The following is a 23,268-nucleotide window of genomic DNA, read 5'->3' on the forward strand; positions in this document are numbered from 1 at the left end:
TCTTGCCAGCTTTGGCCAGAGGCTGCTGTGCCCATCCCTGCTCTGCTCCAACATTTCAGGCAGCTGAACCCACTGATGTGCACTTCCCTGCCACTCTTCACCCTGCACTGTGGAGTGGGTGCAGAGGCAAAATACCCACTTGAGAAAAGGATAGCAGTGGCCCCAGAGAGGTGTAATAAAAGGCAGCAGTAGGCAAGACTGAAAGAAGCAAGTTCAGAGTAAGTCTGATAACATGCCCACCATGCCAAGATCAAGCAAGGAACGGTGGCATTCCAGCTCTCAGAGCACACAGTCATTTTCTCCTCAGGAAACTCCGAGGGAATTTTGCTCTTATATTTAAATCAGTGCAATAACAACCTTTGGTTCCACCTCAGGAGCAGTGAGAACTGACCCCACTGCTGCTCCTGCCCAAAAGAAGAAAGGAGGAGGGCCTTCTGGAGGAGCCGATTGCAAACAGAGAGAGAACAATGGCTTTGTTTTTTCACTAAATCCCAAACAGCAGGGGCTGGGATAACTTTGGGCAGTTCCCGTAGGCAGCTTTTGGAAGTGAGTCATTAGAAAACATTTGTGTTAGGAAGTGAACTATGCCAACAAACCTACCTACAATTCCCAGCCCCCAGCCCGTGTTCCTACTGGCACAACTCCCAGTTTTAGTCAAAGCTTTAACACCACAGCAAAAGAAAACCTATGTTAAATTTAAACTAGGTAACAGTTAAGGTTTAGAGTATAGATTTGTGTAGCATCTTTCACCATGGCTGCATGGCTCTGTTATTGCTGGCTAAAAACTTGCCAGCATCTAAAAAGGAATTAAAAAACCAACTACGGTGCCATTCCACACCAACTCATTATATGCTACAGTAGTCACCGAGGCCTAAGAAATGACAATAAACTTCTGTCCAACAACAACAGGGGAAGGGAGTCAAGAAACATGGTACAGCCTAATAAAAAAAAGAAAAACCTAAAGAATAAGGGAATAGATTAATAAAAAGGGATGAAGAAAAACACAAACCCAAACTCTGTATATGCCAACTTCAGCATTACCAGATGCATTGAATTCCCTTCAGCTATTTAAAAATCGATTTGTTCCAGAACAAATAACCACCAAAAGCACGCCTAGTTTAGCTAGGATATAGTTTAACTGGATAGAGAAACCACAGGCTTCAGGCAAACACTATGTGCCTTTTCCAAGAGCCAAGCATTTTCTCTGTCCTTACCTAGCAAGTGAGAAACTGGAGTTCTCCATTTACAGGAGCACAGCTCTAGCTCAGGGAAGAACATAGCAAATGCTTAAGCATATATGTAACTCCATATGACCTTAAGCACACGACTCCAGCTGCTGCAGAAGTCTGCCATGACAAGGCAAGACCCCTTGCATGCAACAACAGACCGATACTGCATCTTTCCAAAAGAAAGACTGAGCCCAAAATCCAGTAACCAAATACATTATTAACACATGGTGCATTCCCTACCACGCCAGGCCTGCTGACAAGAGCAGCACATAGTGTTTTCAGTGACCCCATGCCTGAACTGGTACCGTTAATGAAGAAACCTGGAAAGAAATACCTTCTTCAGGGCTTTAACTCCAGCTGCTCTGTTCTCCAGTGCCATGTACAGTCTCCCCAGTTTCAGCCACATGGAAGCAACGTTCAGTGAGTAGGGGGGATAATGTTTACTGTAAGAGAGAAAGGGGTTCACTTTGATCAAACCTGGCAGTTCCATTGCGTTTCCCCAGCCCCTGTATCCCTCTCAGGGGGCAAGAAGCTGCCTCTCATTGTCCCTGCCCATTCTCTGCTCATCCCCCTGCTGTGACTGCCAGGAGCCAGCGCCAGTTGCGCTTGGGATAGAGAGGCTTGTCCACTGGGAATCAAGCTGAAACTGCCATATGCCTCTGAACAGCTGTCAGATGGCAATGACTTTCTGCCACTAGTTTTAATCTAGCCAGCTACAGAAAGAGGCTGCATTGTTTGGAGGTTTTGGAGCCACAGAAGTAACTCTGCCTATTCCACAAAAGAGTTGGTCTTTAAAGGAAGGCGAGGGGCCCTCGGCAGTGCTACAGCACACACGCCACCCTGTACTCACCGAGCTAGCAGAGTCCAGCTCAGCAGAGCTGACCTGGAATGCCAGGCTCTGAGCCAGAGGAGCTGGGCAAGTCCCAGGGAAGATAAATAGTACTGCACCCCCAGGAGGGGGAATGTTGGCTCCTTCTTTGTATCGCTGTTCTCTGCCAAGTGATCTGTGACTTTACTTTGGCATCTGCTCCAAAGTGAGAGCTTTACTTGCACTCCCCCCAGCTGGCAAGAAAATGATGTCTCAAGATGAGAATCTGCTTGGGAGATTTATGGCAGGATCAGATACAGCGCGTAACTGGCTGGCTCTGATGAAGGAAATCACTACTGTTAAGAACACAGGAGGACTGATTGGAGAGGGGATGGATTTCTCCCTGCAGAGGCTGCGTGCTGCCTTACCCCACACGGGCCTCTAGCTTGTGCATCTCCCACACCTCCAGCTCCAGGGCAGTGGAGCTCAGGGATCTCGGGGCACCCAAGATCTCCCTCTGCTGCTCAACCTCAGCCCTGGGATACTGGAAAAGGGAAAGGACTGGAAGAGGACTGGAGGCACAGCAACAGCTTTGCCTCCATCACGTGATGCAACCCAAAACTCTGCTTTAGTAAAGTATTAGGATATTAAAAACCCCACAAATTTGCTAAGCAGAACTAGCACAGTCTCTAAGGAGGTACAGACTTACTTTGAGAACCCAAAGCAAGGCTCTCAGTCACCTTCTGCTACATCTTGCAGATCGCTTTTTGACCGAAACAACATCTACCCCAGCATTACACGTTCCTTTTCAAGCAGCGATGTCATGAGCAGCATGTTCATACAACACGTACTGAAAGAAGTGATGTCTGTCCAAACTTTTCTTAATTATCCAGATTACTGAATTAGAGTACTAAAGAAAATAAAGAGTCTCATATTTACCTGTATGGCCTGATAATTTTTTGCCCATAACGCAGTGCACCTTCCCAGTCCTGCACGTAGAGACACACACCCATGGCCTGGTACATCATATGTAACATATAAACATTACTGTTTTCAAACACTGCACCCATCTTGTCCAGGCTGAGTTCACAGATCTCCAGTAACTCGCTAGGAGGTATGAAGTCAAGGAACCCAATAAGTAGATGGCCTCATTAGATGACTACCTGGTAATGCCAAAGAAGCACAGACTTGACCTTGTTCACAATGGTTCTCAGAAGTCAGCTTTCCTTTCAAATGGCATCAAAGCATCTATGATACAACCCCAGAGCTACTCTGAGGGGTATTCTGTGCTCAGAGGTATTCTGCTCATGAGTTTATTCCCCTCCTACTCAGACATTCTACAAAACTAGCTTTCACATTTAAAAAGCAACAACAAAAAGCAGCTTTCCTGGTTCACCACTGCACCGACAATATGCCAGAAGAAGGGGGAGTGAAATTCCCCATGCAGCAGGTACTGAATCAGGCGTGACACAGCCTGTTCTGCTTCTGGCCCAGTGAATCTTGCATTTTTCTCTGCCACACCACTGTTAGAACAGCTAGGCTTGTGATCCCCAGCAATAGCTGCAGTCTCACATGCTCTCTCTCTCCAAACAGGGCACTATGACAGTAGAGTAGCACAGCACACACCTACACTCACTCCAGCCTCTGGCTTGCTGTGTGGAGACAGCCACAGACGGCACTCTTAGAAACTGAGAGCCACGCAAGAAGGAACAAACACAGGGTCTCACAATCCCACACCACCAGGACAGCTTTTCAGACACAAGGAGGACAGAGGTAAGTTTAACTTCTAATGGTTATAGCATTTCTCCTGCAGGTACCTCAGGAGCAATCCAGCAGGTAAGCTTTTTAGGTCCCACACCAAGCCACATAAGTCAGGGTGGAGAGACAAAGGATATATTTGTAGTGTTTGGCTCTTCTGAATTCCTCAATCACATTCCTGGCATATTTGATCATGTCCCGCACTGTCTCTGCTGATGGAGGATCATTCAGCTTGCAGATTTCCAGTTTATCTTTATCCTGAAGGAAACACAATAGACATTATAAATGCAGGTTCCAAGCCCCACAAATAAAGGTGCACCTGCTACACAAAATTACTCTAATAAAAAGACACAGATGGGGACTTAAGCTCTTCAAAGAACTTGAAAACAAAGGTAGAATGTGCACCTGCAATTTTCCTCTAAAGCCTTGACTAGGAAACCTAGAATTCTCTGTGCCTTCCAGTTCATCTGCCATCCTCTACTTCCATGAAGTCCCTTTCTTTTGAAAGATCCAAGAGCTTTTCAATATTGTGATGAAAGCAGTTTTTCATTGGAAATTTCACTGCTTGCAAGAGATTAGGGATTAAAACTAATTTAGTTTTAAGGCTAGAAAAGCCCAAGTACCTTGGGCCTAGCACCAAGTGACAGCTCATTTGAAAATGAGATGCTATTAAACACAGATGTTCGTATTTACAGACATTCCCACATATTTTTTCTGCTGGACAGCTCCACTTACTCTTACCTTTCTATCTAACTTACTATACTCCATGAAGAGTAAACTGCACTCTGGAGACAACTCTTTGCTGTTTAAGCCTCACACTGTTGCTAGATGTCTTTGTCCTTTATTATTTCATCTTCCAGCTGAGAGGGCTATAGGGGACTCTTTCTGGAGCTGAAGGATGCCGAGTGACAGGTGATCCCAAGAGTAACATGTCATTGGAAATCACAGCTGAAATCCTGGCTTCATTAAACTCAGTGGCAAAATTAGCAAAGTAACTGTGGGGAGAAACACAACTCCGGTATCAACAGAACAGCCTCAAACAAGGATATTGGGCACTGTTTGCAGAGAGTTACAGAAGATGCTTCCATTTAGAGGAAGGAGAGGGTTGTGGGGCTGTTTGTGAAGCAGCTCTTGAAAAGACACCTTTGTGAAAAGGCAGGGAGAAATATCTGGAATTTAAGAATCAGACGATGCCAACCAGACTGATCCTGGCTGGAACAACAGTTAAGCCCAACAAAGCTCAGTTCTCCTCAGGTCGCCAGTGAAGGAGGTCCAAATGGCTGCAGAGGTACACTTGTTTCCAGATCTGTTGGATTTGGGTACCTTATTTTGTCCCCCACAAGTGCTTTTCTTCAGGATAACTAATGCCTTGCTTTATGGAACACTGTGTCAATGTCTGCCTTTGTCCTTTGAAGGCACCAGGTGATGTCTAATGAACAAATCTAGCCCACATGTCACAAGGGGCTACTCTGTCTATGAGAAGGTGGTTTCAATGCCACTGCAGGATTCTTTTGGGTCTCCAAACCATGCAGCAATGTCATACTATGTCACCTAGACCTGGCTGAGATGTCTCAACCAGGAACTGCAGCAGGACTCTACCCCAGAAATGCTCCAAGCAAGAATCACTCTCTGGGAGCTGACAGAAAACATGCAGTTACAAAAACATGCAGTCCTGAGCTAAATTCCTTTGGTCAGGTAGTGTAGACACAGGGTAATTTTCTACTTTTAACAGAGTTTTCATCTTTGCTTTGTAGCTCAACTTTAAATTGGCTCCTACCAAGAAATATTCTGACCTGTCACGATTCCAGTAGAAAGAATGAGTATCAGAAAGTCTTGTAGACAGAAGAACAAAACCAGCCCACCCCCTTTATCCTGCTTTCCAAAGCATAATTAAAGATGGAATATTACATCAAGGCCCTGGGTAGGTGCTTTGCCAGTCAGAAGCACATTTCACACCAATTTTTTCACCTTTTCTTTGGTAACACACTCCTCGCAGTCACAGTCAAAGAAATAGGAGTCTCTTAGCCGGTTATTTCTGTCTTCTGTGGGATACAAGAGATCAATGTAGCTGGTGAAAACCTGTATGGTAAAAACACAGCAATCAATCAGTGAGAAGCAGTATAACTATACATATTTATCACTACTGCTTCTGGTATATGTAGTATGACACCTATATATTCATGCAACCTGCGGATCCCTGCAGCCACATCACCTGCCTGTTCCCCTCCCATTCCAAGCCTCTCGGCAGCACCACCACTTGCAGTTTGCAGTCTCCAGAGAAGTGTTTCCTTTCCTATTCGTTATGGAATTTCCCCTCAAATATTAGCCTGGCTTAAACCCAGGACAGCAAGATTCAGGTGTGGATAAGGAAACTACCACAGCATAAATCTCAGGTTCCTGTCAGACTACAAAGAAATGCCTACTTTTCAGAAGTAAAATAATGATTTCAGGTATCCTGCTTAGGATAAATCACAGCGGCCTGGTTTTTTTGGAGGCTGGAATCTCAGATTTTTCCTTCTGAAAACCTGCAAAAATTGGGGCAACAGCAGTCGCTAGGAGCTTTAGAAACTTAGGACAAGACCTTTAGATCTCAGAAGAGAGGCCCAGTGCTCCAGTTCTAGGAGAATGAATATCAGATTTACTTCAGCAATATTTTAAAGCAAAGAAAACCTGCTTTTGAACATTTTAAAAGCCCTTCATACATGCTATTCTTAAGTTTTCCTCTACTTCAATGCTCTTCAGAAAAGAACCCCTGCAACTAGCTTTAATGCTCTATTTTTAAGGTGAAATCTCCCCCAAGAAACATGTCACGCACAGCGCAGTTGATCGTTTGGCAGACAGAGGAATAGCTTTAGTTCCATTTCCTTATTTCTAGCTATTTGAAACATTTTGCTCAGTCTTTATGCTTTAGGTTTCTTTTTTCTTTAAAGTCAAATGTAGATGTAATTTCATACAGTACATCTTCTTCTGTGGGATCTCACACCTTCCCTCACACTCCTCCCTCCCCTATTTTCAAAGCACACAAAACGCTGGAACCGCATTTACACCAGAAACGTTGCGATGCAATGACTCCACTGAACCTGAAGATGGAGACACAGGCTGTAAGACCGCACAGAGCCTCGCAAAAATCACCATCTCCACGTTTATGAAGTCCTTAAGCGTCAGAAAAGCGACCTCAAAAAAGCCATGAGGTCCTGGAGACCTCATGCAGCTCTTAAGACAACTCAATCAAAAGAATATGCTAAGCACGGTCAATACTCCACATCACTACCTCTCAAGAGTTAGCCCTCCCCAAAACCACTGAAAACATCGGGATTCCACAGTAAAATTCCCTAACCAGGATCAGCCCTTGTCCAATACCACAATGCATTTGCAGTGACTGCCAACATCACAGACAAAACATCGTGTTAGTAAATGGCATAGAAAGAAGTGGCTCGAGTCATTCAGCCTTCCAGCATATTAAACTCCTTTTGTTCACAATGGTGAACAGCTATAATCCACAAAAATAACCTCCCTCCTCCTCTTCAGAACTGCTATCACACACTTGAGAAGCAGTGGGAGTTATCAAAATCAAATCTGAACTTATTCTGAGCAGCATTAACCTCACCTAAGTTAACAAATGAGCCATTGAAACTCTATGCAAATCCCATCCCCAGAGAGAACATTCAGCATCTTCATCCCCTGCAGACATTTGAACATCCTCCTCAAGTCCATTTAACATCTTTTTGCTTTTCTTTATAAAGCAAAAAGCCGCCCTGCCAAGTTCATTATTTGATTGAGAAAGTTTCAAGGTAAAGCCGGAGTCTTCCTCAACTGCCCAGAATTTCAGTCACCATTGTTCAGCTTCACCTAAACCCACACTCCTGTGCTCCTGGGACTTACCAGCAAACACTACCGAGGTGATACGAGCAAGTCCCATGTTTTGTGGATGCTGTGTCCAAACAGAAGTCAGAGGACTTATCTGTACCCATTTACCTTGTTTATTCTGGCTTCAACTCCAATGCGTTACTATTATACTGGGAACTATTACTGCAGTAATAATTTGCTTTGATCTTGGAATTTCAAAGCAGCAGCCAAACATCAGTGAACTCAGCCTCATTTTACAGCTGGGTAAAGCAAGCCAGAGCTGGCAGATACACAGTGACTGCGGCAGGTGCCCTTCCCTTGTTTTAACACAAAAGAGGACACTGCCTGCGAGAATCCCTCCAGAGCCACCCCAACCTTCCATAGCAACATCTTACATTTCTCTGAGAAACGAGATCCTTCCTCCCTATGATTAAACTAATTGAAATGAATCCTGAAACACAGAATGGACCCTACTTTTCGGATGCATGCATCCAGAGTACATTCAAACACAATGCATTTACCTCCTCTCCAGGCTCAATCTCTTTAACAGCTCTGACTTCAGCCAAGGTCCCCTTGTAAGTTACAATCACATTTGGGCAACAGCTATGGTTCATCAGTGCAACACTGCAAAAGCAGAAAAGTAAACCTTTTCACCCACCACCAACAGGCAAAAAGCTAAGCACCACTTCACATGTAAGTCTGAAGGATTGAGTCCGTCTCCCTCCATAAGCTGTTTTTATTCTGAGGCTTAACATGAAGGTAACCTTGGTAAAATCTGTTGTAGTGTTATTTATTGTAATGATATGGAGAGCGGCTGTGCGAATGAATCATTACAGTTTTTAAATCCTGTTACTGCAGGCCCAGGCAAGTTATTATTTTCCCATTCTCATAGTGCTATGGGACAGCTAACAGGGGCACTCACATAGCTTAACTATCTACATCCTAGTTAGGTACCCTTGATAGACAGACTGTTCTCAGAGAAGAAAGGAAGAGAAACAAATCTAACCTAAAGGAAACAAGCAAACAGAAGAAAACAAAGTCATTTGCTGCATCAAAACTTAAGGCTCCTATGAAAAGGTAAACAGCCTCTATTTCTGAAGTGGGGAAGGAAGAGATCTCTCTTATACAAGTACACAACTTACAGAAAAACTTCAGACTGCTCAGGAAAACAACTCCCCCTTACTACCAAGCTTGGAGAAAGTGCAATTTGCTGCTTATTTGAGATAAAGCGTATAATTTTAATTCTTTCTCTAGCAGAATCATAGTTGTCTCTTCAGTCTTTTAAGCTCACAGGCATAGCTGTTAAGTAGGAAAGATGTGGCTCTTGCCTGCTGATCATTTACAAACAAAGGGTGGTGATAGATGTGTTTCCAGAACATCCCGGTTTCATTCTCTCCTCTCCCCATCATGACTCTGATCCTGTGCATTTCAAGGTCTTAATTTCCAATCTGTAAATCACAGATACAGACTTCAGACAGGCCTGCCTGAAGAAGGAGAATCTGTGAAGCAAGGACTATCTACTATTGTCTGTATGCAGCACTTAACAAAATCAGGTCCTGCTTCAATGTGGCATCTGGAAGTTTCAGATTACTTTGACACAGATAAGCTACTGGTAATCTATGCCTCACAAGGAAGTCAACCTAAGCAGACCGTGATAACGCTTTCAGTACAGGGTTTGCAAAGAACAGGGGTGGAAAATATCCCTCTTGGCTACATGAAGTGGGAAGGACACTTTCATTTAAATGGAAGAGATGCTCCTCAGCCTTGAAAGAGAGCTGTGCTCCCCAGTCCACAAACTGCAGTTAATATTTAACATCAAACATCTGCAGATTCCTTGTAAAGCTAAGAAACACGCACATATTTTTTCCACTGTCACAACAAGGAGGCTGACAGAAGTTATGAAAGGGATTTACTGTCTGCTGAGGAACAAAGGTAGAAGGGACATTGTTAAGAGAACACCAGGTGAAGGATTATACCCAGCCAAAACAGAAGGTTGTGACTAGAGCAAGTCACCTGCAATCCTTTTCATTTTGCTTTGATCATTACATGATATCCATGTCCAGAATCTGCTAGCCAAGGAAGTGTTTCCTACCAACCTCTAAGCTTCAAAATAAATTACAAGTGCAATTTTACCAAAATCACCAGATATTTACAGAAACCTGCAGCAAACCTTTGGCCATATTTTATTTGCTAATCAAAGACATTTAAAACTAGACTATTAGGTATTTAATTAAATTTCTTTCAGTAAAGATCTGCTTCCATAGATGTGCGAGAGTCTTTGGGTTTTTTTTAAGTAAGTAAATTTTAACTTGCAAAATATCAACATCAACCTACTCAGGAAATATGGCTGATCCCAAATGGGAGAGTTCTTCATCTTCAATTGTGAAGCCATTACAGTTAACCTAAGGAAAAAGAGAAAGAGGCTGGATCAGCTTCTGGTCTGCTAAGCACTCCACACTCACATGTCACATTCTTATACTTCAAAGTCAATTGCAGTAATTTGCTTACAGTTTTCTTTCCATCTCACCAGTACTCACAGGGAGCTACATGACATCTTAAAAAGTGAAGACAAAAGTCCCTATTCAAAGGGATGTACAGGACACTAAATAACTGACAGTCCCAACACTTACTGGCACCTATTCCGGACACAATATTAGGTGGTTGCTCCTTGGAAAGTCCAGCAAAAGAAATGGGGCTTGAAAGCGTCAGGCAAAGTGAGGCCATTGCACGAAAGAAAGCCTGACACTGACAGGGCAAAAAGACTTCATTTGGCTATGACAAATAAAGAGCTGGAGCAGAACTACACGTATTAGGATGTGGGGATGAAGAGCAGCAAACTCGGCAGGGCTGGAGCAGTACACAGCCTTCATGGAGCATATGGTACAGAGACCTGCCACAATGACATCTGTCATCAAGCACTGCACATATCAGCTACAGCTAAAGCACATATAAAGAACAAAGGCAGTGGGAAAAACTTGAGCCTAATAAAGACACAGAATAAGAGGGGACAGAAGAAGGACAGAGTATGAGAGGAAATGTATTCCTAATTTAAACAGACACAGGACCAAAAGGGCTCATTTATAAATCCTTTTTCATAGGATAGATTCAATCAGGTTTTAAAACTTTCTCCCTCTTTTACTTCACTAAACTCAAGGGACTCATACAGGAGTTTCAGCTCTGTTTAACGCTGCTTGTGCAACTAAGCAAGAAAAATGCACCTCAGCTGAGCACTTTATTCTCCTTTCACTGTGAGTCACACACATGCCAACATGAAGAGCACCCTCTCCACATGCACCAACATCTCCCTACAACCTAAACGTTCACAGAAGCACCAGTAAAGCACTAGAATAACTACTACTACTACTATCACATAGCTAAGTCCAACTGAAGCTACAATGGGCACAGGAAAGTCAAATCAAATACGAAGTATTTGCTCTGGAAGGGTAAGAGTTGACAAATGCTACCAACAATGATACATCCCACAAGCTGGAACGCAGCTCAGAATGGATTTTAGAAATACACAGACACTTCCAAAAGCCAAAGCCACTCCTGAGGTATGAAGTGTTCAGGATGAGCTCACAATTAAGAGTCCTGTTTCTCTGATTCACTCACAAATACCTTTGCTATCTTTGCTTGATCTTTATCAAGCTATTTTTAGCAAGGTAGCATCCGAAGGCTCCCTGTCTCTTCAGACAGGCATGCTACTGCTCTAGCCAATGCATGAGCATACCTGAACCAAAACCAAAATATAACTGCTGAATACAAAAACAACAGAAGGGAAAGATTACATCAACAGCAAGTGATAACATAAGGTGACGAAGGCTGAAACGAAGAACAGCGTCATGGTTCTGAATCACAGGGAAATACTTAAAAAAAGATGTAGTGAGTTATCATCAACTCCCTCCACTAAGCCAGAGACAGCCCACTTCTCAAATACATCATATCGGAAATGACAGAAGGGATGAGATACCACTGGTTTCTCCTGATGAATGCATGACTGAAAAGGGCAACGTGGAGGGCGACAGTAGAGCATGAGGCTGTTTCCAGTGGTGGAAAAGAGAATGTGCAAAGAGAGGCATGAAATTATGCAAGGTCTTCTAGGAAAGGAAGAGTTCAGGAACCTGAGACAAGAGAAAAACCATCTGAAGAGCATGACAAGGTGAGACTGAGGAGGAAGAGCACTAGTCTCAACAGGTATGTTGTACAGGGGCAAAAGAGAGACTGATACCAGCATTTGGGGTCCTTTGCTCCACTCAGAAGGACTGACTATACCTTAGCCATGTTGAGTAAGAAACATCACACAAAGCCCACAAAAAGCAGCAAGGAAGGCGTCAGAGGTATCCAAGTCCCAAATGACTGCCCTGACCCACAGGGAGAAGGAACGCCAACTGGAGCAGCAAGGTATACAACATGAGGCCAGAGGAAGTGTTGAAGCAAAACAAAGGAGCAGCTGCTTATCCATACTATTGCTTTTAGGTCAAGTTCACTAATTCTTGCACATACCAAGTACAGACACTCCTCTCCTTCTTCTAGGAAGATTTATGCTGGGGCTCAAAGGACTTGTGCCCTGTAAAACACTTCTGAGGAGCATCTGAGTGACCTTTGGAGATTTGTAGTTCAAGAAATGGTAAAGTCCACAGTAGCAGATGATCAGGATGAGCTTAAGGTGACAACTAAGGGCGACATTAAACCAGACATTAAATCTCCAGAGAAGACTGGATGAAATAGCACATCTGGGAGTCAGCAGTTAACAAAAGTCAGTTAAAGCACCACGATCTGGTGGAGCTGGTGCAGGACAAGAGGGGAAGGGAAAGTCATAGCCCAAAATAATGTAACCTTTGGGGATTCTAGCTACATTCTAACAAAAGCATTCAGAAACACCCCAAGGAACTGGATGTACTGATGTATTTAAAGTATCCCACTGATGAATATAAATTGTGAAGTCTTCACGACAGAAAGAACTTTTCATTGAAGGGAAAAATACCATTAGAAACAACACAATGGATGATGAGCAGATGCCAAACATGTTAAAGAAACATTCCCCTACAGAATAACAGTACCTCTGTATTAAGGAAAGAGTAACTGTGCCAGGGTACTGCCACCTCAGCTTTCATCACAGCACTCTCTTGCCCCCATCTCAAACAAAAATAAACTTTTTACTCAGATGCTGAAGTTTAAAACTAGCTTATTTTGAAGTACCAGAAGAAAGAAAATGAATCTTTCAGTATTCCACTGGTGAATTATTCCATCCACTACAATACATTCAATTTAGATGCATATGAAAAGCAGGAGAGAAAGAAAAAAAAAAAACACACAAAAAAAAAAGAGGTGACACGTTTCAGAAGCTATCTAAGAAGACACCTTGCCCTTCCTTCATCTCTCCAGATGACCAAGCTACCTGACTGCATTTAAAAGCCACACAACAGATCAAAGTTTCAGACCGCTCTTTCTACTTCTCTGAAGTTTACTCCCTGCAAAGGTCAAACACAAGGATGACCCAACCCACAAGGATTTCCACAAGTCTGAAGCCTGAAGGATTTTGCTCCTGCAGGGTCTCAGACCAGCAGCCTTCTGTGTAAGTCAAACAAGAGCTGCACTATCTTTGGCACACAAGAAGCTTAACTTTGACAGGGTCTAATACAGGCTGTTTCTCCCTTTTCTTCAGTGTTTGAAAAGCACCTCACAGAAATTCTACAGACAAGTCTCCTCCCGACTGAAATGGGACATGTCCGGCCGCTTGCCCTCAAGGAAGTGGATCTTCTTCATCAAGCACACTCAGCTCTAAGGTAAGTGAAGAGCTACCACTTGTGTAGCCATTAACACTTCTCCCCCTCCACAAAGGCTAAACTCCTACAGCACCATCCACCTAAGTAGGCTGTACTCTAGCCAACTTACTTGTGCAAAGAGAACTACAAGGGCAGCATTGTCAGGGTACTCCAAGTGCTTTGAGTAAAAGTGATGAAGAGCAGCAATGTCGTTCTGAATCAGCTCTCTCTTTTCATTGTCTAGTTTGTCAAGGTCTGTGGACAAAGAATACATTCCATTTCAGTAACAGGAACACTCCCCCACGAACTGCAGCTAGACTTAGGTTAGAACAAGCCTGGACTTAAACAGAAACCCTTTAAGGAACAGCTACTTGGAAGCACTGCAAGAAGTGTCTGTTAATGCTGCTTCTGCCCAAGCTACATGTGCACTACCAGAGCACGCAGGATTACAAATCATTTTCTAACATCTTTACATTAGCAGGTAATTGGACACGTTTCCTTTTCTGGGAGAAGGGTTACAGTCTATAAAGTGTATTTGTTAACCCTAGCAAACAGGCAGCAACTGTGGGTACCTGTCCTCAGCTGTCTAACACAATCTTATCAACTAGTCCCATCTACAGCGGTATGAAGTCAGAGTCAACATCAAACTTCTTAAAACATGCTTTACATCAGGAAACTTCCTCATACAGACCTAACACTTATCAGTACAAACCAGCCCAGAAGGCTGTTTATCCCTGCTTTCAAAAGATGTGGTCTTTCGCAGCAGGGAAACTCGCTATTTGTGGCTGTGTGTGACAGGGACCTAACAAAGGTTGACAGCAGTGCTGAGGCTGGTCACCAAGAGCACCCTTTGCACCAAGGGAAGGATAATATGAGGGTGTCCAGGAGTGCAATCCTCCTGATCTACTGCAGGCACCTGCCTCAGGAAGTAACAGTGCCTGAGAATGCCCATCAGGGTATGCTTAACCTGCAGGTATTGAAGGACAATAGGAGACAGCAGGAACACAATGGAAATGTGCTGCCACACCTGCCAAGTGTATTTCCTTATGGGTTTGTTCAGATTTACACTCAAGCCCATGACAGGTTCTACCCAAGGCTGTGGCCACTGAACCTTTTCCTGCCTGGTCCATGCAAGGTACATGATGGACCACATACTCCTGGTCACTTCTCTTTCCTGAGGAGCAGACTGTTGGGAAGTGTTTTTCCTAATGCTCTCCCTTCAGTGGCAATGTCACCAGCTCACTCCTGCTCTGAGAGAGCCAGTAACTCATCAGCTTTCTCTCTCCAACTCAAAATAATAGTGGAGAGAAAAATCATGCACAAACCAAAAAGGCTACACAACAGTGGAAGGGGGAAATGATTTATAGCAGCAGATGTAAATGACAGGAGAGTCACAAAAAAAGAAAGAGGAAAATGAAATGGGACAATTTGATGAGAATTAGGACAAAACAGAAATAATTTTTGAGTTTCCAACTGAAAGCGAGGTGCCTTTTCCTCTTCTCACAGGGTGTTCAACTTGTAAGGCAACTGCTGAACATGACAAAGGTGTACTAAGAGATGAGGAGAGTCAAGGCAGAGGAACAAGGCTCTTACTAACAAAACCTTGGGCTCCTAGAGAACAAGGGGGACACTGCAACAGAAAAATCATTTCATCCTTTTAGCTCCAAATTAATAAATTATTGAAGACAAGCTGCAGTGCAGAAGAATAATACAGAAATTACTTCAGCACTTACCCATCCTCCTCAACCTCAATCCTACTAACCTACCTGTAAAAAACATCCTTGCCTTAGGCAAAGGCAAATGTTGGCATTTTCCCCCCTTCATTTGTCCCAGGAGCTGTGACTGGAGCTTTTGTTCAGGAAGCAAGTAAGACTGTAGTGTTGCTGTGCTTGGTTACTTTGCTACCTCAAGTTCTAGTGAGGACTGAATTTATTCAGCATTTTACAAAGGGTTGTGGAAGCCATCAGAGTGAGAAATGTGAATATACAAACCTATTATCTCCTTGTATATTACCCCCAGCACCAAGAGAAATGACAGACCAGTGAATGCTATGCCAGGCTGGTTACTAGTCCCCTATTTGCTCGGCTTCTAACTCTGCCTCACCGGACGTAAGCAGGAGCCTTCCAGTTAAAAGCAAGCCATTGCCTCATCTCCTTCCTTGGATTATTTTGGAGCACTTAGGACACGGAATTTCAACACAATTATGTACAACATGTCAGATTTGACTGGCAGTGACAGATACTGAAGCACAGTCCAGAGGGTACTGCAATTAGCCCCTTAGTCACTGTCATCATCAAGCAACTGTGCTGTCTCTGATTTTATGCCTCCCGGTAACAAATACCAGCTATTTTAATTTTACAACATCACAATTCTCAAAAGACACTAAAGTACCAGTAACCATGAGATGGATGTACGCTATATGATTAATTCTGTCTAGGTTTTCACCCTGTTTCATAGCCCCCACAAGCAACCAAGGAGGAGGAGGGAAAGGAAAAAGAAAGAAAGAAGAGCACTGCAGTTTAAAAAAGCCAAGGAACCACAATTCTCTTTGTTTACTCCCTTCCTCCAACAGGAGCGGGATGCTCTGAAAAGTTTTGATGGAGAGGGGCCGGGGGAAGCAAGTCATGAATACAGATAACTGCCTCCATCTACCTGCAAGCCTCTTTTACTTACGTGATTCAAACTCTTTTACAGCAAGCAGTTTCTCCGACTGTGTTCTTTCAGGGTGAGTTTTCTACCAATAAGGAAAAAAAATGAAGCAACAATATTGTATTATTTCAAGTTAGCAGTTTTATCTAATGCATAACATGCGTATTCCCACCTGCAAGACAAACCCTTATCCACACTGTACAGACTTTACAGAAGTTGATGAATAGCAATGAGTTAAATTAACTGACCTTAGTAAAGCCACAGAAACATTCTCTCTGCACCCCATTAGGCAGTCAAGGATTAACTCCTATCAAATTTATATACATAAACTGAACAGTGTTTTAAATATGTCATTTACTTTGTTCTAGACACCCCAAAAGCCGCTAACAATAGCAAGCAGGCAGGGGACAGGCTTTGCTTTGAGGAAAGCGAATAAACTGACTGTTGACAGAGTTCAAAAGCAATGCTCCATTGTTGGCCTAAGGCCACTTCTTTGTAATCTTGGCCATTAAATATGGCTTTGCAGGTGGCCCAGCAGCTGAGGTTCAGGGACTAGGGTTTGCATATTTAGCTTTTATATGACATGTAGCATTCTCCCCCCTCCCTGTAAATGATAAAAGCACAAGTTTACTCCAATGGCTTTTTGTCATTAAACATTTGATTTTGTTTATGGATCACCACTAAACCATGCTTTAATTAAGTCACACACATATACACATCTACACATGCAGCAAGTATGCTGCTGCCTTCGCAGCAGGTCACCAAAATCCTTGCTCCACATAGTATCCAGATTGCCCTTGTCACATAAGCAGACCTCAATCACACAAATGTGCTTCAAAGAGGATTTGTTTTTTTGCAGAGAGAGTTTAGGGCTTTATAAAGATACACAGCACAATAACCTTGAAACTCGTGAATCCTGTCCTCTCCCTGTAAGCACTTGTGTTATCTTCAGCATCCATACAGTTAGGAAACACTGAAATGGAGGTTGACAATGCAATCTTATGTCCTTACCAAAGACCAAGGGCCTGAAATTTCTCTCCATCTCTGTTTTTCACCAGTTATCTCCAGTAATCATACATATTTATGCCTGAATGCCTCAGAGGTGTTCTTGGCTCACTAGGAGTTATATACTACACAATGCTATGCAGATATAGCTGAAATACAGAACAGGCAACTGCTTCATACAGACTTCAATGCCTGCATGCAGGTAGCACTAGGAGCATTCCTTGGAATTGTATACTAAGTCTCATTCTTCCTTCTCTTCACCAACATGGTCTTGGTACTAGCCCACACGTGTAAGCCAGAGCTCCAATCTATCAGAATGGAGGCTGAAAAACCACGCACATTGTGAAACTACCAGTAAACCTTTCCAGTCTCTGTTCAACAGCACCTTGGCCAAAGGTTATATCTACACAGCTCAAAAAACCTCACTAGCTTTTGCCATCCCCCTCCAAAAGTCTCTGGCTGGACTATGGTGGCTCTGACGCTGCTGCAGCGGTCCGATGGTCAGTTCATTCAGCTGCTCATGTGTTACAGGAAGCTAGTACGTGTGTGCTTTGCAGGGACACTGTCAGTCAGTTGTCATCTTCCTGCCTTCCCTGGCACCCAGAGTAGGAATGTACCTCCCAAGTTTAGCCTCCTGCTCACCTGCTTGGCAAGAATCCTTGCTGTTAGCCTCACTGTCTCCGAGGGATTCCAGTTCTGCCCAAAAGCACACATAGCAGAACACTCCAGCTTGTGCATCGGCCAATCTTCCTTCTGAAAATGCAGAAAAATAGTTAAAAAGAAAAAAAAACAACAAAGAAAAGGCAAAAAAAAAAAGCAAGCCATGAAGATAAAGTGATGAAAAAGAGGATGCAGAAAGTCCTGCCACATCCTAGAGGTCAAGTGAAATGTGTTTCCTTTAACAAAATAAGATGACGCTCACTAAATCTGAACAAAAGCTGGAGTCACGTTTAAGGGGTGCAGCTATCCTGCTTTGTTCCAACAAATTCACAAGGGATGAGTTAAGGTCAGAACATCTTCATTTATTCAATGGAGAAAAAAATAAAAAGGAATGAAATGACAAAGAAGCAAACAGACAACATGATTTATAAATCACCAGTTCTTATTGTTCAGATCAAGCATGTGAGGACAGAGGAGGTCTGAGCTTGATGGCTTTATTGGGTTCATTTCCATTTAATACCTTGGCCCCTCATTACAAGGCGACCCTGGTGTAATCAGGAGTAATGCAGCTAAAGTCAATGGATTCACAATCACTGTAAGAATCAGTACATGGAAGGTCAGAACCAGACCTACTGAACTGGATTATCAGATTGTTTCCCAAGATGTTGTAGAATAGGCAATAAAAAACACACTAATAAAGACAAACAGGTTTTAGTTAAGAATGTTTAGCATATTCCTAGCTCAACATAGAGTAACACTTGGAGCAATGGCACAAGCCATGGGGCTTTTGGCACTCTACAGATTTCCTCCAAAGCAACAGGATCTTTCAAAGATGAGCACGGAATCAGAGATTAACACTGCACTGGCACAGGCTGTCTTCAGACTGCATCAAAATTCATCTTATTTATTTAACTGTGGAAATATTCTTATTTCTCCATGTGAGCAATGCACAGTTATTTATTTCTGTATCTCACCCCAGACACATTTTTATAGCACTGTGTTAGAACAGACCTAGAGCGTCCTGCTTCTACAGCATCAACTTGGGGATGTTGGGCAGCATCAACTTTTGTTTTCAGACCAGATTTAAACTGGTGGAAAATGGCAGCAGAGGAAAGAAGACACAATAAATCCCACAAACGTAGAGTTAATTGAAATTGAAAACCTGAAAACCTTTTTTTTGCAACATCCAGAAAGTTCTTAATTCCCCTTACTGTGATTCACCTAGTATCACGGATCCTGTGTTAGCCCACTGAAAAAAAAACAAATGAATCAATATACAGCAGAGTGACTGAGGAGCAGGTACAGAAGAAACAGCTTCCCTCAGCTACCTAACCACTGATGGCAAGGGCCGTTTGAGACACTCTAGTTTACCTAAAACACCTATTGTGGAGAGGGACTCTTCATCAGAGACTGTAGCAACAGGACAAGGGCCAATGGGTTCAAACTGAAACAGGGGAAGCTCAGGACAGATCCAAGGGAGAAGTTTTTCCATGCAAGTGTGGCGAGGCCATGGCACAAGTTGCCCAGAGAAGCTGTGGCTGCCCCATCCCTGGCATTGTTCAGGGCCAGGTTGGACAGAGCCTTAGGAGACATGGTCTAGCGTGAGGTGTCCCCGCCAATGGCAGGGGGTTGGAACTGGGTGATCTTAAGGCCCTTTCCAACCTAAGCCATCCTGTGATTCTACATAGGAGCAGTAAATATGACCCAGGTCTACTGGGAGATGCATTCCTTGTAGGAGCTACAGCTGAAGGTCACATAGGACAACACAAGGCACCTCAAAAGAACAGGTGAATAAGGATCTTCAGTGTCTTCTGCCTTGGCTGGTCCACCTATTTATAGATTTTGCAGGTCAAAACAAAATCTGAGATCATAAACTTCAGAGTTTGCACACCAAAAACTCTTCCATTGAAACCAGCTGTTTAAACTGCTCTGGGCATGAACAGCTTTAAGAGTTTATTTTATTAGGGTAAAAAAGTGAACCCCTACCCCAGCCTGGTGTAGGATTTGAAGCAGTGCAACACTGCGAGGATATTCAACCCTTCGCAATGTCAACTTCATTGTCCTCGATATCTCAGTAAAGTACTTCAGAAAAAACTCTACATACAGGCTGCTTGAAATAAGCTCAGTGTAAATGTTCTAGGAGGACGCAGCAATACAGACCAGGAGAACCAAAATAGTACATTACACTGTAATCATGCCATGTGAAATTACACTCACAGCTCTCCTACAGCTGTCACACTACAAAATGAATCCTCAGATAGGCCTATGTCCCAAGACCTTTTTCCTGATAGCTTCTCTTTAGGAACCCACAGATAAGACTAAGAAGGGAAAGAGATCTCATCTCTCACCCTGTCTTGCACACCCATGACACTCACCAACTCCAGTGTGATTGCTGGATGTGCAAAAAGTGAAGGCACAGAACCTGAAGTCTCGCAGGACCCATGCTCATACACACCAGTGAGATAAACAGGAGACATTACCCAATGAAAGAAAACATCAAAATGCAAAATCACATGCCTGTCTCAAACCAGTGGTTTTAAAAATCCATGTGTTCCCTTTATTCTTCACACATTGTTAATTAAAATCTTTCCCCAGGCAGGATCATACTGAGTTATATGAACTAGTAGGGAGGTTAAAGGGACAAGATAGGGCTGAATTGTGCAAAATGAGATAAAAGCCCAAAACACCACAAGAAAAGAGAGTACTGATGACTGAGTAATACCTGGGCTGGAAACACTGTGGCAGCAGTTTTCTCTGTGAGCACAGCAGGACTGTATTTTGCATTCTTTCCCAGGTTTTTCTCTAACTAGTTTGAATTATAACAAATAGCACTGTTCTAGTTGAACCCTTGATGCTACATTAATGATATTTTCTTCCTATTTTCACAACATCCACAGTATTTTTCCCATCATTTAGACGTGAGTGACAACATTTTTGGAAGGGCAATTCTTTCAAGCTTATGCTTTTCACATCAAAGCATGGAAACCATCTTCTCCAAGTTCTTCAAAGTGACTCCACCATCCAAGACTACTGAATTCATTCCCAGAACACTGTCATATAGCTCAGGAAAAAAAAAAACAATCAAAACAAAAACCAACCCACCAAAGCTGTAATACTTAAAAAAATGAGACTCAAGTCCCAACAATTTCTGTGCTATTTCATTTGATGGAAAAGAAACCCACACAAATACTAGACAGAAGCGCTGGGCGAGTGTATGAGTTAAGCCCACTTCTTCAACAGCTTATGGCCCAATTATGTTCAAATGGCATCCAACTCTTTAATCCAGCTTCAGTGAGGCAGCTTCTGATGCCCAATATTACCTGTTAAAGTTCTCTGACAGAGAACTCACCAAGCAGTGAAGGCAAGAGTTTCACATGACTTCATCACAGCCATTCTTCCCTACCATCATTTACCAAATGCTGGGCCACAGAGGATGCTTGGCTTCCATGGCTTAGCGTTCAAACAGTTCACAGGAGACATTTAGCAAAGAAAATTACATTGAGAAAGTTTCTGGATAGTGGGACAGACACATCCCCAAAGCAATCTTAAGCAGGGTCTTGCAGTGTCAGATCCCTCTTGTGCAGAATCACTGCAGCAAGAAGTTTGTGAAGAGGAGTGGGCAATTTCTACAAGATCCCATTTGTAACACATCTGCTTGATGCTGATTCTACAACTACATTTTGAGGCTTTCTAGTTAAATATACACATTTCCCTTACTCCCAAAATACCAACTGCAGCACTCTTTAACACGACATGTTCAGACAAACCAGTGAATATTTGTTTGAAATATATTTCAAATATGGAAAGTCATGACAAAAACATCTCTTTTTGCACTTTGTCCAGCTGATCTCCACTCTGTCTGGGACAAATAATAGCTATGTGTAATAACAGATAGAGGAGCTCCAGTAGCTGGTTCAAGTTCACAGATTCCACAATTGCAACCACATAACCCTCTTAAAACATTTCTCTTCAGAGTGTTTCAGCAGCTAATTTCTGAGGAGAAAAAATGAGCACAGGTCTCCTGCTGTTCCACTAAAATTACTATAATTTAAGAAGTCAAGACCCAAACAGCTGCAGATGGGGTCAGAAAGCCACTATATAATAACAGGCCTGTGCTTCGAGGAGGCAAGAGTGGAGAGCAGAACAGTATGGATCAGCTGGAAATCACAAACCCTTTTAAAAGGAGAACTGGATTAGGGGCTGGTGAAAGGCAGAGGCAGCAAACCCAGGCTGGATCCTACCAATCCAAAGAACATTTCAAGGCAGCAAGGACAGGCAATGAAGACAACGTCCACTCTCACATGCCCCGCATCTGTGACTGAATCTACACCTATCAAAGATCCATCTTAATACAGGCCAAACTTAAGGTTAGTTATCTAAAAAGCAACATAATAGACCAGAACAGGCAAAAGACATGTTATTACTAAGAATTGTGCCAGGGCCAGCCCATGTGCAAATACATGCGTACAGAGAGAGCCCTACACAAATCAGCCACCATATCACCTCAAGACTTTGGTTCTTTCCCTAGGTTCAGTCCCTCACACTCCAATGTGACACCACACCAGCAACCAGGGCAAAGGAATTACCCTGCAAACCAGAACAGGATCCATGCATCAAACACGTGGCCATATGGCAGGAGATGCACTCTTTTCATCAAGCCAATGTATCTTTGCGTACCTATTCCCCATTTGGAGAAACAGAAAGGCCACAAAGGCTGCTGTGAGGCTTCATTCATTACATGCTTGGAAAGCATCCTCAAAACAAGGATACTGTATGGCTCAGAGTGGGAAACATATGCAGTGTCACTAACTTAATTTTCAATAACCATGGAATTCTGAGGAAGGAAAAGATCTCATTCAACACAAATCTCTAGAAAAAGACTAGAGAGAGGAAGATGTCTGCAATTATAAAATCTGGAATGCTGAAAAAGACATCAAAAAAACGTGTTTCCGGCTGCTCACTTCAGCCTCTTTCTCTTGTTTCCTTCTGATCCATCTCTCGCCACCACTAGAAATAATTCCTATGAATTGCGGTATAGCAGATCTTTAAGGAAGAAAAGAGGAAGCTTAAAACATTTGGTTTTCTATCCCATACAATATACTTCATATGATAGACACCTGGCAAACTAAATTACAATAAGCATCAACATACTAACCAACACAGGAAAACATAACCATGGGTTGGGTACATGTAAATTTTAGCTGAACTGAGCAAGGAAAACATGGATTTACAGGGAAAATTTAACTTAAAAATTAAAAGCAGAATGAACAATGCCATCATAATCCTCAAGTACAGCCCTGCCCTTTTGTTAGCGTTGCATGAAGAAGTCTCCCATCCGTGGAGGCAAAAGGGACACATTTACTGTACATCCCAGTGTTACAAGTTTAATATCAAGACACAGATGTCCTTTTTGGCTTTGACAAAGTATTGCTGAACTGCTGAAAAGTGCCTTTGAACAAGACGGGGACGAAGATGCTGTGCAGGCTGTCTGTGCAGCACGCACAGTCAGTGGAGACTGGTTTCTAGAGAATATTATGGCTGAAGGTAA

At 43.0% G+C, this 23,268-nt stretch overlaps 1 protein-coding gene across 1 annotated transcript in view; it reads right to left on the bottom strand.

Annotated features, from left to right (window-relative positions):
* Positions 1-23,268, bottom strand: part of SMYD2 (SET and MYND domain containing 2) — a 29,654-nt gene that overhangs the window by 923 nt on the left and 5,463 nt on the right. Inside the window, exons 3-11 of the mRNA XM_061475446.1 lie at positions 17,703-17,813; positions 16,080-16,140; positions 13,537-13,661; positions 9,976-10,043; positions 8,163-8,265; positions 5,764-5,874; positions 3,933-4,053; positions 2,977-3,151; positions 1,564-1,672 (exon numbers count right to left, since the gene is read on the bottom strand). Of these exons, the coding sequence (XP_061331430.1) occupies positions 1,564-1,672; positions 2,977-3,151; positions 3,933-4,053; positions 5,764-5,874; positions 8,163-8,265; positions 9,976-10,043; positions 13,537-13,661; positions 16,080-16,140; positions 17,703-17,813 (984 nt within the window). The remainder of the gene's footprint in view (positions 1-1,563; positions 1,673-2,976; positions 3,152-3,932; positions 4,054-5,763; positions 5,875-8,162; positions 8,266-9,975; positions 10,044-13,536; positions 13,662-16,079; positions 16,141-17,702; positions 17,814-23,268) is intronic.

This window comes from Pezoporus flaviventris, unplaced genomic scaffold, assembly GCF_033815535.1.
Source record: "Pezoporus flaviventris isolate CSIRO_AGI_PZ_B2104156 unplaced genomic scaffold, CSIRO_AGI_Pfla_v1 ptg000083l, whole genome shotgun sequence".
Lineage (NCBI taxonomy): Eukaryota > Metazoa > Chordata > Aves > Psittaciformes > Psittacidae > Pezoporus > Pezoporus flaviventris.